General features: G+C 46.0%; 1 protein-coding gene across 31 annotated transcripts in view; it reads right to left on the reverse strand.

Moving 5' to 3' along the window:
• CLASP1 (cytoplasmic linker associated protein 1) overlaps positions 1-12,554 on the reverse strand; it is a 263,544-nt gene that overhangs the window by 67,458 nt on the left and 183,532 nt on the right. For 23 of the 31 annotated variants that reach the window (XM_034785912.1, XM_034785910.1, XM_034785913.1 and 20 more), the window contains 3 exons: positions 7,705-7,808; positions 3,982-4,005; positions 2,742-2,986 (listed from right to left, as the gene is read on the reverse strand). In XM_034785912.1, the coding sequence (XP_034641803.1) occupies positions 2,742-2,986; positions 3,982-4,005; positions 7,705-7,808 (373 nt within the window). The remainder of the gene's footprint in view (positions 1-2,741; positions 2,987-3,981; positions 4,006-7,704; positions 7,809-12,554) is intronic. The other 8 variants (XM_034785914.1, XM_034785923.1, XM_034785927.1 and 5 more) reach the window with 1 other exon arrangement.

Raw genomic sequence — 12,554 nt, forward strand, 5'->3', positions numbered from 1 at the left:
TTTAAAAATGCAACGCAGAGATTTAAAATGAAGATGATGCAAGTCCTGGTACTGGTTTATAATATATCCAGGATCAGAGCCAAGAAAATCCTGCTACCCTAAGGGAACAGTGGAAGTAGTACAGTTTGATATATTGCAAACCACCAGGACAAGGAACAATAATTTCCTGCAAGAGCTACACAAGCAGGGAATCCCCATCACTTGGTGTTCCCAGAGCCTCCTCTTTTGGATTCTCACTGACACCATTGCCCTCACAGATCACAGCCATGTACACACAGGAATCAAAATCAAAATTTTATCCAAGCTTTTCACACACTTATGTGTGGTGCCAATGGGCTGTCACCAGATCCTCATGAAAAATATACTATGTCCGTGAAAAGAACAGGAGTACTTGTGGCACCTTAGAGACTATCAAATTTATTTCGGCATAAGCTTTCGTGGCCTACAGCTCACTTCTTCGGATGCACAGAGTGGAACACACAGACAGAAGATATTTATACATATAGAGAACATGAAAAGGTGGAGTACGCATACCAACTGTAAGAGGCCAATCGTTGGGTCATTACACTAATTGAATTTTTTTTCCCCCATGTTAAGTTCTCCTCAGACCTTCTATGGGTCATCTCGATTATCACTTCAAAGTTTTTTCTTTCTGCTGCTACTGATAGCTCATCTCAATTGATTGGCCTCTTACAATTGGTATGCGTACTTCCACCTTTTCACGTTCTCTGTATGTATAAATATCTTCTGTCTGTGTGTTCCACTCTATGCATCTGAAGAAGTGAGCTGTAGCCCACGAAAGCTTATGCTGAAACAAATGTGTTAGTCTCTAAGGTGCCACAAGTACTCCTGTTCTTTTTGCGGATACAGACTAACACGGCTGCTACTTTGAAAACTATGTCAGTGGTTTCTCAGCCAGGGGTATGCATATACCTGGGAGTAGGCAGAGGTCTTCCAGGGGGTAATCAACTCATCTAGATCAGTGTTTCTCAACCTGAGTGTTATGACCCAGGGGGGGGGGGGGGGGGGGGGGGGAGAAAGGCGGAGTCACAGGATAGGTTTAGGGGTGTTGCAAGTACAGGGCCGGCATTAGGGGGTGGCAAATTGGGCAATTCCCTGGGGCCTCACGCCACAGTAATAGTGTGCTGTGATACTTTGGTATTTTTATATCTGATTTTGTAAGCAAGTAGTTTTTAAGTGAGGTGAGACTTGGGGTACGCAAGACAAATCACACTCCTGAAAGGGGTACTGTAATCTGGAAAGGTGGAGAACCATTGCATTATGGTATACCAAAAACAGTGTATATGGGAGAAACACATTTTAAAACCCCTACGAAATGACCAAGTTTAAAAAGTTTTTACCAGGCTATGAAAAGATGCATCTGTAACCTCAAGTCTACGCCTCCATATGTAAACCTCCTAGCACCTCCTACTGAGGTGCTATAGGTGTTCAAATAAATGATTGGGAAATCTTTTTCTAATGGTAAAAGTGTATTTTTTCCACCCTCTCTATTATCAGTCAGAACACAACACTGTTCTCAAACACATTTTTGCTTAAACTGCTAATAAGAACAAAACCAAAAAAAAAAAATTATAAGCAACTTTACCCTTAAATGAAATATTTACCCTGCTACCTAGCTAAGGTTGTGGAAATGTTACTCAGACAACTGCCATTTCTAAATGCATTTAAAACACTTGTTTATAATATTCCAAAGAGCAGATTTTTTTAAAATGAAACTATTTGTTAACATGTTCTCTTCAAGTCAGCAAGTCCATAATAAAGCCACATGCAAACAACTTGCTTACAAATACTTTCACCTTAAACGAAATCTCAGTCAGTCCAAACACTCTTCATAGTCTTACAAACATTCTTCTACCCCATTATAAGCTACGTTGTCTATCTGAGGCTCAAATACCATTTCCACTCTAACAACTGTAAGCAGTCACAAATAAATTTATCTAACATACAGAACTACTTGACCCCATTGTTAACATGAACACCTTGCTTCCTTTCACTTATGTGGCTAGCATTTGCTTCACTGAAAAGCTGCTAAGCAATTTGTGATCAAATGCACATACATGAGGTATGCAGCTAAACTTCCTGAAATATTTGAGTCACATGTGAAAATTGTAGCACACTCTGGTTGTATCAACATTAGCATTTTGGCAGGAAATCTCTCACCATTGCACAGCCACAGACAGCAGCAGTGGGAGTGCTCAAGTAGATGGGGACAAGGCTGAGAGAAGTGCTCACTGGTAAAGGAGCTTGTATCCTGCCAATACTACTGTTCCAACATGGCTACTGCCAGGTTGGAGCTCAATTGAAAAACACTGGTGCAGGCAAGGCCTCAAAGGAAATGGCTACACTGCAGCTAGGAGCATGTCTCCCAGCCTGGGTAGACAGAGTCAGCATGTTGAAGATAGCCATATGGACATTGTGGGAGGTGACAGCTTGGGCTAGCCATCCAAGCTCAGGCCCAGAGGGTCAGGTGGGCTTGGACTTTGGCCACTAACCTGAGCCACCATCCCTCTGCAATGTCCACATCGCTATCTTTAATGCACTAGCTTGAGAGGAGCGAGTGTGAGTCTATCCCACCAGGTCTGGGAGGCTTGCTCCCAGAGGCAATCTAAGGCCTATGAAAGACAATATGTGTCAACACAATATGAGATAAAATAGTGAATTCTGACTGCACCATAGCAAAACAACACTAATGACCACCATTACAAAGCTAGGAAGATCACCTCAGCGTCCTCTGGCTCTTCAATAAATTCTGAAGGCCTATGAGCCCTTCTTTTCTCTCCGACCAGTTGGAACTGGCACAGTGGTTTAGGACCTCAGCCACATCTTCAGTTTGTCGTAGGTAGTGTGGAATGCCTCCATTTCTAGAACCATATGAGCGCTCGGAGCAAGCACTCGATGCGTCGCTATTAGCATCATCATCAGAATACATCCCATACGGCTCATATCTTCTTCTCACTGGCTTTTTCTGGAGGAGGAAAAAAAAACACATTAAGTAAACTGTTTATAGTTCTATTAAAGCAGAGGAAAAGATGCTCTGCCTATATTGCCAGTGAAGGTAGTTTGAGGCTATTGTTATAGTGGCACAAAGGTAAAATGTCACGGAGCACCAGCCTGTTTATCTTACTCACTCTAGCAAGAAGAGTCCCATTGATTTTGAAGGGAATATACAAGTGACTGATGCTCTAACAAAATACAATAAATGATCCAATAGAAATGTTAGCTAATGGCTGATGAAATAATGTGTTGCTTTTATTGAAAATAGTGGACATTTCCATGGTTACAGATTGACAATACAGTTTTTACTTCAAGCAAATTCATTAAACATGAAGGTGATTCTGCAAATAAACATTCTGATGGAATAATAATGAGAGAGAGAGAAGGAGATAAGAGCTAAAGGACCATTTCTGCTCTGTCATGCGCTGGTGTGAATCCACAGTAATTCCACTGCAGTCAGTGAAGTTACTCCAGGTTCAGACTGCTTTACAAGAAAGCACAATTTTGGCCCCCTGTGTTAATCTGCGCTAGGTTTTCAAATGCACTTAAGGGAGTCAGACATCCAAATCCCATTCATTTCAATGGCTTTGGGGTTCCTAATTCCCTTATGCACCTTAGAAAATTCTAGTCTTAACACATAGCAAGAAATATCAGCATAATTTTGACAATGTGCCAAATTTAACCCTATGGAATAAACACTAGAACAAACCTTAACAGGATATGACTGACTATAAAACATAACATAAAAGGTCACCTATATTCTTAGATGATTGCTACAGAATTCCTTTCTGAGGGCCCAATCCTGCAGTTGTTGTGTTTGCAAAACCAATGAGATTATTTTGCTTTCACTAGGACTTCAGGGTTGAGCCGTTCTGAATCAGCTCGATTGCAGCATCATGGGGGGTTTTGCAACAGGAAAAAAAAAAGGTGGGAAGTAGAAATCAAAAGTCAAGAAAGCACTAGTACCTTGCTCCTGGAGTCTCCTAACAGCTGTAGGCAGGAAAATATTGAAGGGTGGGAAAAAGCACAGAGAATTATGTCAGAAGCTTATGTAGGGATTGTTCTTGCAACAAAAACGTACAGCAAATGCGTCCTAGCAAATTAAAAACACAGTTTAAGCAAAAGAAAAGAAAAATGGATATATAATGTCTGCCTTTACTTTCCTACTGCTGCTCCTATGCCATACTCCTAAATGCAGACAAAGTTCCCATTACAGAGTTTACCTGCATAAAGAATATGGGATCGGGATTATACCTTTCCTAATGGCTTCTAACAGCTGTAGATCTACATACACCAGCTCTGTGTTTTACATCTCAGGAAAGCTGCTCTAACTAAATATCAATTTTTGAAACCATCAGTTGTCCATTAACGAAGGAAACATATTAGAGAGTCTTGAACAGAGACTCTAATGCCAGGAAACAATTGTATACAGTAAAGCTTCATTTAACCAAACTCCAATTAACCAACATCTCTTTTTTGCTCCTGGAACTGTACAAATACCTTGGATGTCTCTTAAAGCTCAGCTTGTTTAAAGCCAGCTGGCTGGCTCCCCTTGCATCTGAAATCCCATTTACCCAAAGGTTTCACGTGTTATTTGAGATTTTCAGATAAACAGAGTTGTACTGTATATAGATTCAAAGTATGACCATTTGGATAGACAGACAGTCTGCCTCCCTGGGTCAATTTCTGCTCTCTCACACATGAGGATGGGAATCAATGGGAGCTGCACACATGTACTAGAGGTCAGAACTTGATCCACAGTGTTTAGTTCAAACTTGATCCTTGGGATAACGCCATCTTCGGAGAAGCTCCTCTCCTTCCCTAACACAACGAAAAGAATACTCCTTCTGTATACAAGAGGGTTTGGCTAGAAGCTGGCATTGCACGGCTCTCCCACAAGGAAGCCAGAACTGGCTTTGTAAAGTGCCTGCTGTGAAAGGACTGTCTAAAGAGCCTATGAGTGAGAAGAGCAGAATGGGGCACTGGGGAGGAGGGGGACTACAGGAGGAAGTTGCTCCCCTGCTGTAATAGGAGTTCAGATACTGATCAGACTAGATTTTAAAGTTACAGCTTCTGGAAAGAGAAGATTATATACTGATGCTTTTCAAACCTAACAAGCCTCAAAGTGGTAAGAGGATACACAGGGACTGCCCTTAAAACTTTCCAGGATTGCCTTCGATTATGTTACTACAATATATGCCGTATTCCTTACCCTGTACTTCCCTATATTAAGTATAGGGTATGCTGTATCTTGTGGAGTAAGTTATCTAGTAAAACACAAGAAACATTTAAAATAAGCATTGGCCTGCTAAACCCAGGGTAGTGAGTTCAATCCTTGAGGGGGCAATTTGGGGATTTAATTGGGGATTGGTCCTAGATGACCTCCTGAGGTCTCTTCCAACCTGATATTCTATGATTCTATGACAATCCAGAGTGACTGTACTGGCATTCAACCTCGGAACCAAAATGAAAATTTGGCCCACAAAGTCTTTAATTTGCTTAACGAACACAATACGGTAACTCCTCACTTAACGTTGTAGTTATGTTCCTGAAAAATGTGACTTTAAGCGAAACGATGTTAAATGAATCCAATTTCCCCATAAGAATTAATGTAAATGAGGGTGTTAGGTTCCAGGGACATTTTTTTCACCAAAGACTATATTATATAGATATATATATATACACACACACACACACACACACACACAGTATAAGTTTTAAACAAACAACTTAAAACTGGTACACAGTGATGATGATTGTGAAGCTTGGTTGAGGTGGAGTCAGAGGGTGGGATATTTCCCTTACTGCTAAATGATGAACTAGCAATTGGCTGAGCCCTCAAGCGTTAACTCTCTCACTCTACAAGGCAGCGGGAATGGAGGGAGATATGAGCATTTCCCCTTTAAGTACACTGCCTTGTTAATTAGATCAGCTTGCTGAGACTGCAGCTGCTGCAAGCTCCCTCCGTCCCGAGCCCTGGTGTGTGTCCCCCACTTCAATTGAAGATGGGGTAAGCGGGGAGCAGGGGGGAGGGGGATACCCTGAAATTAGCCCCCCTTTTCCTTCCCTCCCCCGCGCACAACAAGCAGGAGTCTCGGGGAGCAGCTCCAAGGCAGAGGGCAGGAGCAGCACATGGCAGTGGGGGGAGGGACAGCTGCAATTGCTAGCCTGCTGGGCAGCTGCTGCACAGGGAACTTAGGGGATCGGGGAGCTGATATGGGGGCTGCCGTCCACCCTGGTTCCAAGCTCCCACCAGCTAGCTGCAATGGGCTGCTCTTCCTGCAAGCAGCAGACAAAGCAGGCGGCTGCCAAACAATGTTAGAAGGGAGCATTGCACAACTTTAAACGAGCATGTTCCCTAATCGATCAGCAACGTAACAACGAAACAACATTAACCAGGACGACTTTAAGTGAGGAGTTACTGTATTTAGACCACTGACTGCAATGGCACAGCCTACATTCTAACACCTTGTTTCTACATTCTATTGAATTCATACTTTAATAAAAGTTTTCTGAAAGAGGGATCTTAAATCAGATCAGCAGTTCTCAAATTAAATTGCTGGTGGTGTGTGATGATTTGGAGTTGTTATGTGATCACAAATGGGAAGGAAAACAGTTTGAGCAATAGTGAATAAGAGGGGAGGTGGTCTGCCCAATTGCAAATGGGGAGAGATGTCCATGAGACACTCTCTCTATGGGAATGTGGTCCCCAATATGGAAAGGTTTGAGAACCCTGCATCAGATACTTCAAGAAATCCTTTCATCATCCCACCAGCTTAGGGCTCTGGAATTACCCTGTATAACACACAGGACACAGTAGTACCCACATTACCCTGCACAACGATTGCTACTCTCATTCTGCCCTCCCTCGAAAAAAAAGAAAAACGTATGCAGAAAAATCAGGTAAATGTGGCAAAAGGTTAATGTATGCTTTCGGGATGAACTGCAGAAATTCGCTGGATTCTGCCACAGGAGAACTTTCGCTGCAATAAAATTCAGGAATGCATGGGAATTTAGCTAATGCTTGCAAAGGGAAGTAACTCAGCAGGGATAAGGGAAATCAAGGGAGATTGGGATAGAAAATACAAAACAAACTGCCTTTGCTTCTAGGGGCACAGTAAATAAACACATTTCAGTTTTACACTAATATTGAACGAGAGATAAGCCAAGCTATTAGCGGTTCAAAGTGTTCAACCAGATGCCAGAAATACTGGGCAAATCCCCCAAAAAACTGCAATGGGATCTAATGTCCACACAGAGCAGACAGGATCCAGGTTTTTTTTAGGGTTTTGCCCAAAACATCCCCATGCAATTTACTGTCTAGGGCTTAGTTAGGACCCTAGTCCTTCCAGGCACCGAGCATCCTCCATTCCCTCTAGTGCTCAGCACCTCACAGAATACCCTCCTCAAAAATCAGATTCAAGACCAAGGGCTGATTTAACCTATTCCTCATCAGTGACATTAATGCATCTCTGTTTGTTGGATAATAACTGTTGAGGATTAACTAACTTCCATAATGAAATGTAGCATCGGTGCCAATATATTCAAATGCAAACCACAATTATCAAACATCGCCACAGTTTCGACATTGGCACATTTAAAACAACGGCTATTAAAAAAGAGAACATACGTACAGGTAATTTTAAGCCACTTTCTGGTGTCGGTAGCATTTTGTATTTTTCCTCTTACCAGTGCATCAGCCACAGCGGCCTCCAGATCTGTGCTTGAGCTCAGGACTCGCATGGCATTCACAGAAGCAGGCATCCTGCCTGGCTGGCCAAGTCCAAACCGGTCTGCACAAAAGACAACATTGAAAGAGATTGTTAAGTAAATTCACATTCACTCTGAATCCTAATAAGCTGTCTGGCCAGGAACGCCCCAACGAAAGGCTTCGGGAACCCACAGTGCCATTTCATGAAATGTTATTTTATCCGTCACTCTGACACATTTTGCTGCTATGGTATATAAAACAAAAATACTACAAACAAACTCCAGTACTTAAGCTACCAGAGACACTATGTTTGATTTTCATAGGCATATTTCACTGTTGCAAGATGAGTGGGAAAGGAATCTATTTTTTCTTTTATTTTCCTTTCTCTCTCTTTTTAAATTAACTCTTTTCTACTTTTATTTTGGTTTCATGAGTCACACATATATGGGACCCAATCCTGCTATTATCAAAATCAACTGTCAAACTTTCCTTGACTTCTCTGAGGCAGAATCGGGTCTACAGTTCCATTACTCACTAATTCTATTAAGTGCTGATATTGCAACTCTCTCATCTGAGCAGTCCCTACTCAGAAGAGTCATTTGACTGAAATCAAACCTTGAGCTCTTACATATTAAGTTTTCAAGACTTGACTAACCACTAGATGAGGTTTTTTCCTCTCATGTGGGAAGAAGAACGTATAAAAAGGGAGAAACATTTATCATGTGATCATCTCTGAAGTGGTTCCAACTTCATCTTTGTTGTTAAATGGCTCTTAGAGGAACTGTCTTAAATTTGCCCTGGGCTGAAACTTGGCCTCAATACTGTATTACAAATCAACATGCAATTTCTTTCTTTGGCAAGTAAATAAAGGGTCTGATCAGGGTTGCCACCCATCCAGGTTTTACCTGGACAGTCCGGTTTTTGGCTTGTGTCCAGATGCCATTTAGGGTTGCCAGGTGCCTGGTTTTCAACCGAAAAGTGCAGTCAAAAAGGGGACCTGGCAACCCTACAAGGCCCCCGAACCAAAAGTCCGGTTACTGTGGGGCGGGGGGAAGCATTGGGTCATTAACCCATACCAGCCCCAGCTCAGCTTGAGACGATCCAGCAAGCAACCAGGGTAGATGGGAAGAGGAGTGAGCGATGGGAGCAGGGCCTTGAGGGGAAGAGGTGGGGAAGGAGGCGGGCCCTGGGGAAGAGGCGGAGAAGGGATGGGGCCTCAAGGGAAGAGGTGGAGCAGGGGCAGGGCCTTGGGAGGAAAAAATGGTTTCCTACCTTTCATAACTGTTGTTCTTTGAGATGCGTTGCTCATTTCTATTCCATTCTAGGTGTGCGCGTGCCCACATGTGTGGCTGTCGGAGAATTTTGCCTTAGCGATATCCACAGGGCCGGCTGTGATGCCCCCTGGAGTGTCACACACATGCCGTGGTATATCAGGCACCGCTGGCCCTGTGCCCTCTCAGTTCCTTCTTGCCGATAACTCTGACAGAGGGGCAGGAGGGCGGGTAACGGAATGGACACGAGCAACACATCTTGAAGAACAACAGTTACAAAAGGTAGGTAACCGTTTTTTCTTTTTCGAGTGCTTGCTCATGTCAATACCATTTTAAGTGACTCGCAAACAGTATCAATGGAGGTGGGCTCAGAGTTCACCATCGTGCAGCTTGTAGCACAGCTCTGCCGAAGCCAGCATCATCCCAAGCTTGCTGGGTCAGCACATAGTGTGAAGCGACTGTGTGGACAGAGAACCAGGCTGCAGCCCGACAGATCTCTTGGATTGGCGGCTAAGCGAGGAAGGCTGCCAAGAATGCCTGCGCCCTAGTCGAGTAGGTCGTCACTATCGGCAGCGGGGGCACCTTCGCTAGCTTGTAGCAGTAGTGGATACAGGCCATGATCCACGATGATATTCTTTGGGCAGACAAAGGGCAACCTTTCATCCTGTCTGCGATCGCCACGAATAACTGCGTTGACTTAAGGAATGGCTTCGTTCTGTCTATGCAGAAGGCCAGAGCACAACTGACGTCCAGGTTATAGCAACCTGCGTTCTTCATCTGTCGCGTGGGGCTTAAGACAAAGAACCAGCAAGTATATGTCTTGACCAGTATGGAACTGGGAGAGGGCCTTGGGCAGAAAGACCGGGTGCAGACACAACTGACCCTTGTCTTTATAGAAGACCACGTAAGGTGGTTCAGACATTAGCGCTCTGATTTCGGACACTCGACGGGCCGAAGTTATGGCGACTGGAAGGAAATCTTCCAGGAGAGAAGCAGTAAGGAACAGTAAGCTAGGGGCTCGAAGTGGGGACCCATGAGCCATGACAGCACAAGATTCAGGTCCCAATGGGATACCAGATCCTGAACATGCAGGTAAAGGCGCTCCAGACCCTTCAGAAACCATGCCATCATAGGGTGGGTGAAGACCGACCTGCCTTGAAATGGAGGAAGGAATGCCAAAATGGCTGCCAAGTGCACCTTGACCGAAGATAGTGATAGGCCCTGGAGCTTAAGGTGCAGCAAATAGTCCAGAATGTCCTGCAGAGGGGCCTCCACAACACGGATGTGACAAGGCTTCCTGCTGCCCAGCAGGACTTCCTGGACACCGGCGGAACACTGTCGTTCATCTCCACTCAGCCACGCAGTAGCCAGGCTGTCAAGTGCAGTGCCACCAGGTTCGGGTGCAGCAGATTGCCATGGTTCTGGGACAGAAGATCCGGCCGAAGAGGCAGCTGCAGGGGGGAGCTGTCAACAGATTCAGCAGCATGCCAAACCAGTGCTGATATGGTCACAAGGGGGCCACAAGGATGACCTTGGCCTTGTCTTGCTTTAGCTTCAGGAGGACCTTGTGGATCAAGAGCACCGGTGGGAAGGCGTACATCAGCGCTCCTGACCACGAGATCAGAAAGGCGTCCAATAGGGAGCCCTTGTCCCTGCCCTGCAGAGAGCAGAACATGTGGCACTTCCTGGACGCAAACAGGTCTACCTGGGGACTCCCCGACTTGTGGAATATCAGTCTGACTACTTCTGGATGGAGCAACCATTCATGGTGAGACGAGAAGGTTCTGCTGAAGTGATGTGCCGAGACGTTCTTGGTTCCCCAGCAGGTGGGCGGCCACCAGGTAAATGGCGTTCCTCATACACAAGTCCCAGAGGATGAACACTTCGCAACAAAGGGCCAAAGACTTGGCGCCGCCCTGCCTGTTGATGTAATACATCGGTGGGCTCCCCAGCTGGGATCTGAAGCATCCGAGACCAGCGTGAGCGATGGGGTCAGAGACACAAAGGGAAGTCCTTGGAGCACTGACTTGGGATCCCGCCACCAGTCCAATGACAGTAGGATATGGCTCGGTCCCGTCACTACTTGGTCTAGGGGGTGCCTGCTGGGAGTGTAAACCAAGGCCAGTCACATTTGCAGAAGCCTCATACAAAGATGGGGGTGGCTGACCACATATGTGCACACAGCCATGTGTGGGCTGTAGTGAGTAGGTGGGCTTTTACGTGGGAGATTAAGCCAGCCATCGCCCAAAAACGTGCCTCAGGAAGGAAGGCCCTGGCCACATGGAGTCGAGGACCACCCCAATAAACTCTATGCATTGGACTGGCGTTAACGTGGACTTTTCTGTGTTTACCAACAGGCCCAGGTCAATGCAGATGGAATGCACCAGATCGAGGCTCCGTTGCACTTACTCCGGAGACCTGCCCTTCAGAAGCCAGTTGTCGAGATACAGAAAGATTTGGACCTCCCTGCGTCTGAGGTTCATACACGACTCCACAGATTTCGTGAATACCCTGGGGGCCAAGGACAGGCCAAAAGATAGCGCTGTGAACTGAAAGTTTTGCCCGGCCACTATGAAGCGCAGGAACCGTCAGTGTCCTGGGAATATGGAGACATGGAAGTACGCATCCTTTAAGTCGAGAGCGGCATACCAGTCCCCTGGATCCAGGGAAGGGATGATGAAGGCCAGGGAGACCATGCGGAATTTCAACTTCTTGAGAGACTTGTTGAGGCCATGCAAATCCAGAATAGGCCTGAGGCCCTCTTTTGCCTTTGGGATTAGGAAGTATCAGGAGTAGAATCCTCTTCCTTCCATATCCTGAGGAAGAGCTTCTCATCCTCCTGAACAAGGAGATGCTTGTGAGAAGGGTCTGAATAGGGACGGGGAAGAGGGGGGGCTGGAGGGAGGAGTTTCCAAAAATTGCAGGGTATAACCCCAAGCGATTATGTCCAGGACCCAGAGATCCGACGTAACCCAGGACCAGGCCAAATAAGAAGGGGAGAAGCGGTCGAGGAAAGGGGGGACAGGATCCAGGCACGGTTGGTGCGTCACTCTCGGGTGCACCCTTAAAATGAGCGCTTCTGGCCCCCTCGGTGCTTCGCCGGGTTAGGCTGTGCAGGGGAGCGAGATGATGACGGGCAGCGGCGGCTAAACCCAGTGTCCTGTCTCCTTGTAGGCCACTGACGAGGCTGCCACTGTCGTGGCGGCGGAGGAGGCCAGAACGGCTGTCTTGACACCTGAGGAATGTGCATCCACAGAGAGCAGAGAGTTGCCCACGTGTCCTTAAGGCCGAAAAGCCATGCATCCATCTGGTCGGAGAACAGGCCGACACCATCAAATGGGAGGTCCTGAATAGAGGCCTGCATCTCCTGGGACAGGCCTGTGGTCTGGAGCCAGGAACTGCACCTCATAACCACTGCTGAGGCGACCACCCGGGCAGCCGAATCGGCTGCATCCCAGGCCATTTGGAGTGAGCACCAAGCCACCGCAGTGCCTTCCTCCACCAGGGTTGCAAACTCCTGGGCCACATCCTGGGCCATGGAGTCTTTAAACTAGGGG

This window comes from Trachemys scripta, chromosome 11, assembly GCF_013100865.1.
Source record: "Trachemys scripta elegans isolate TJP31775 chromosome 11, CAS_Tse_1.0, whole genome shotgun sequence".
Classification (NCBI taxonomy): Eukaryota; Metazoa; Chordata; order Testudines; family Emydidae; genus Trachemys; species Trachemys scripta.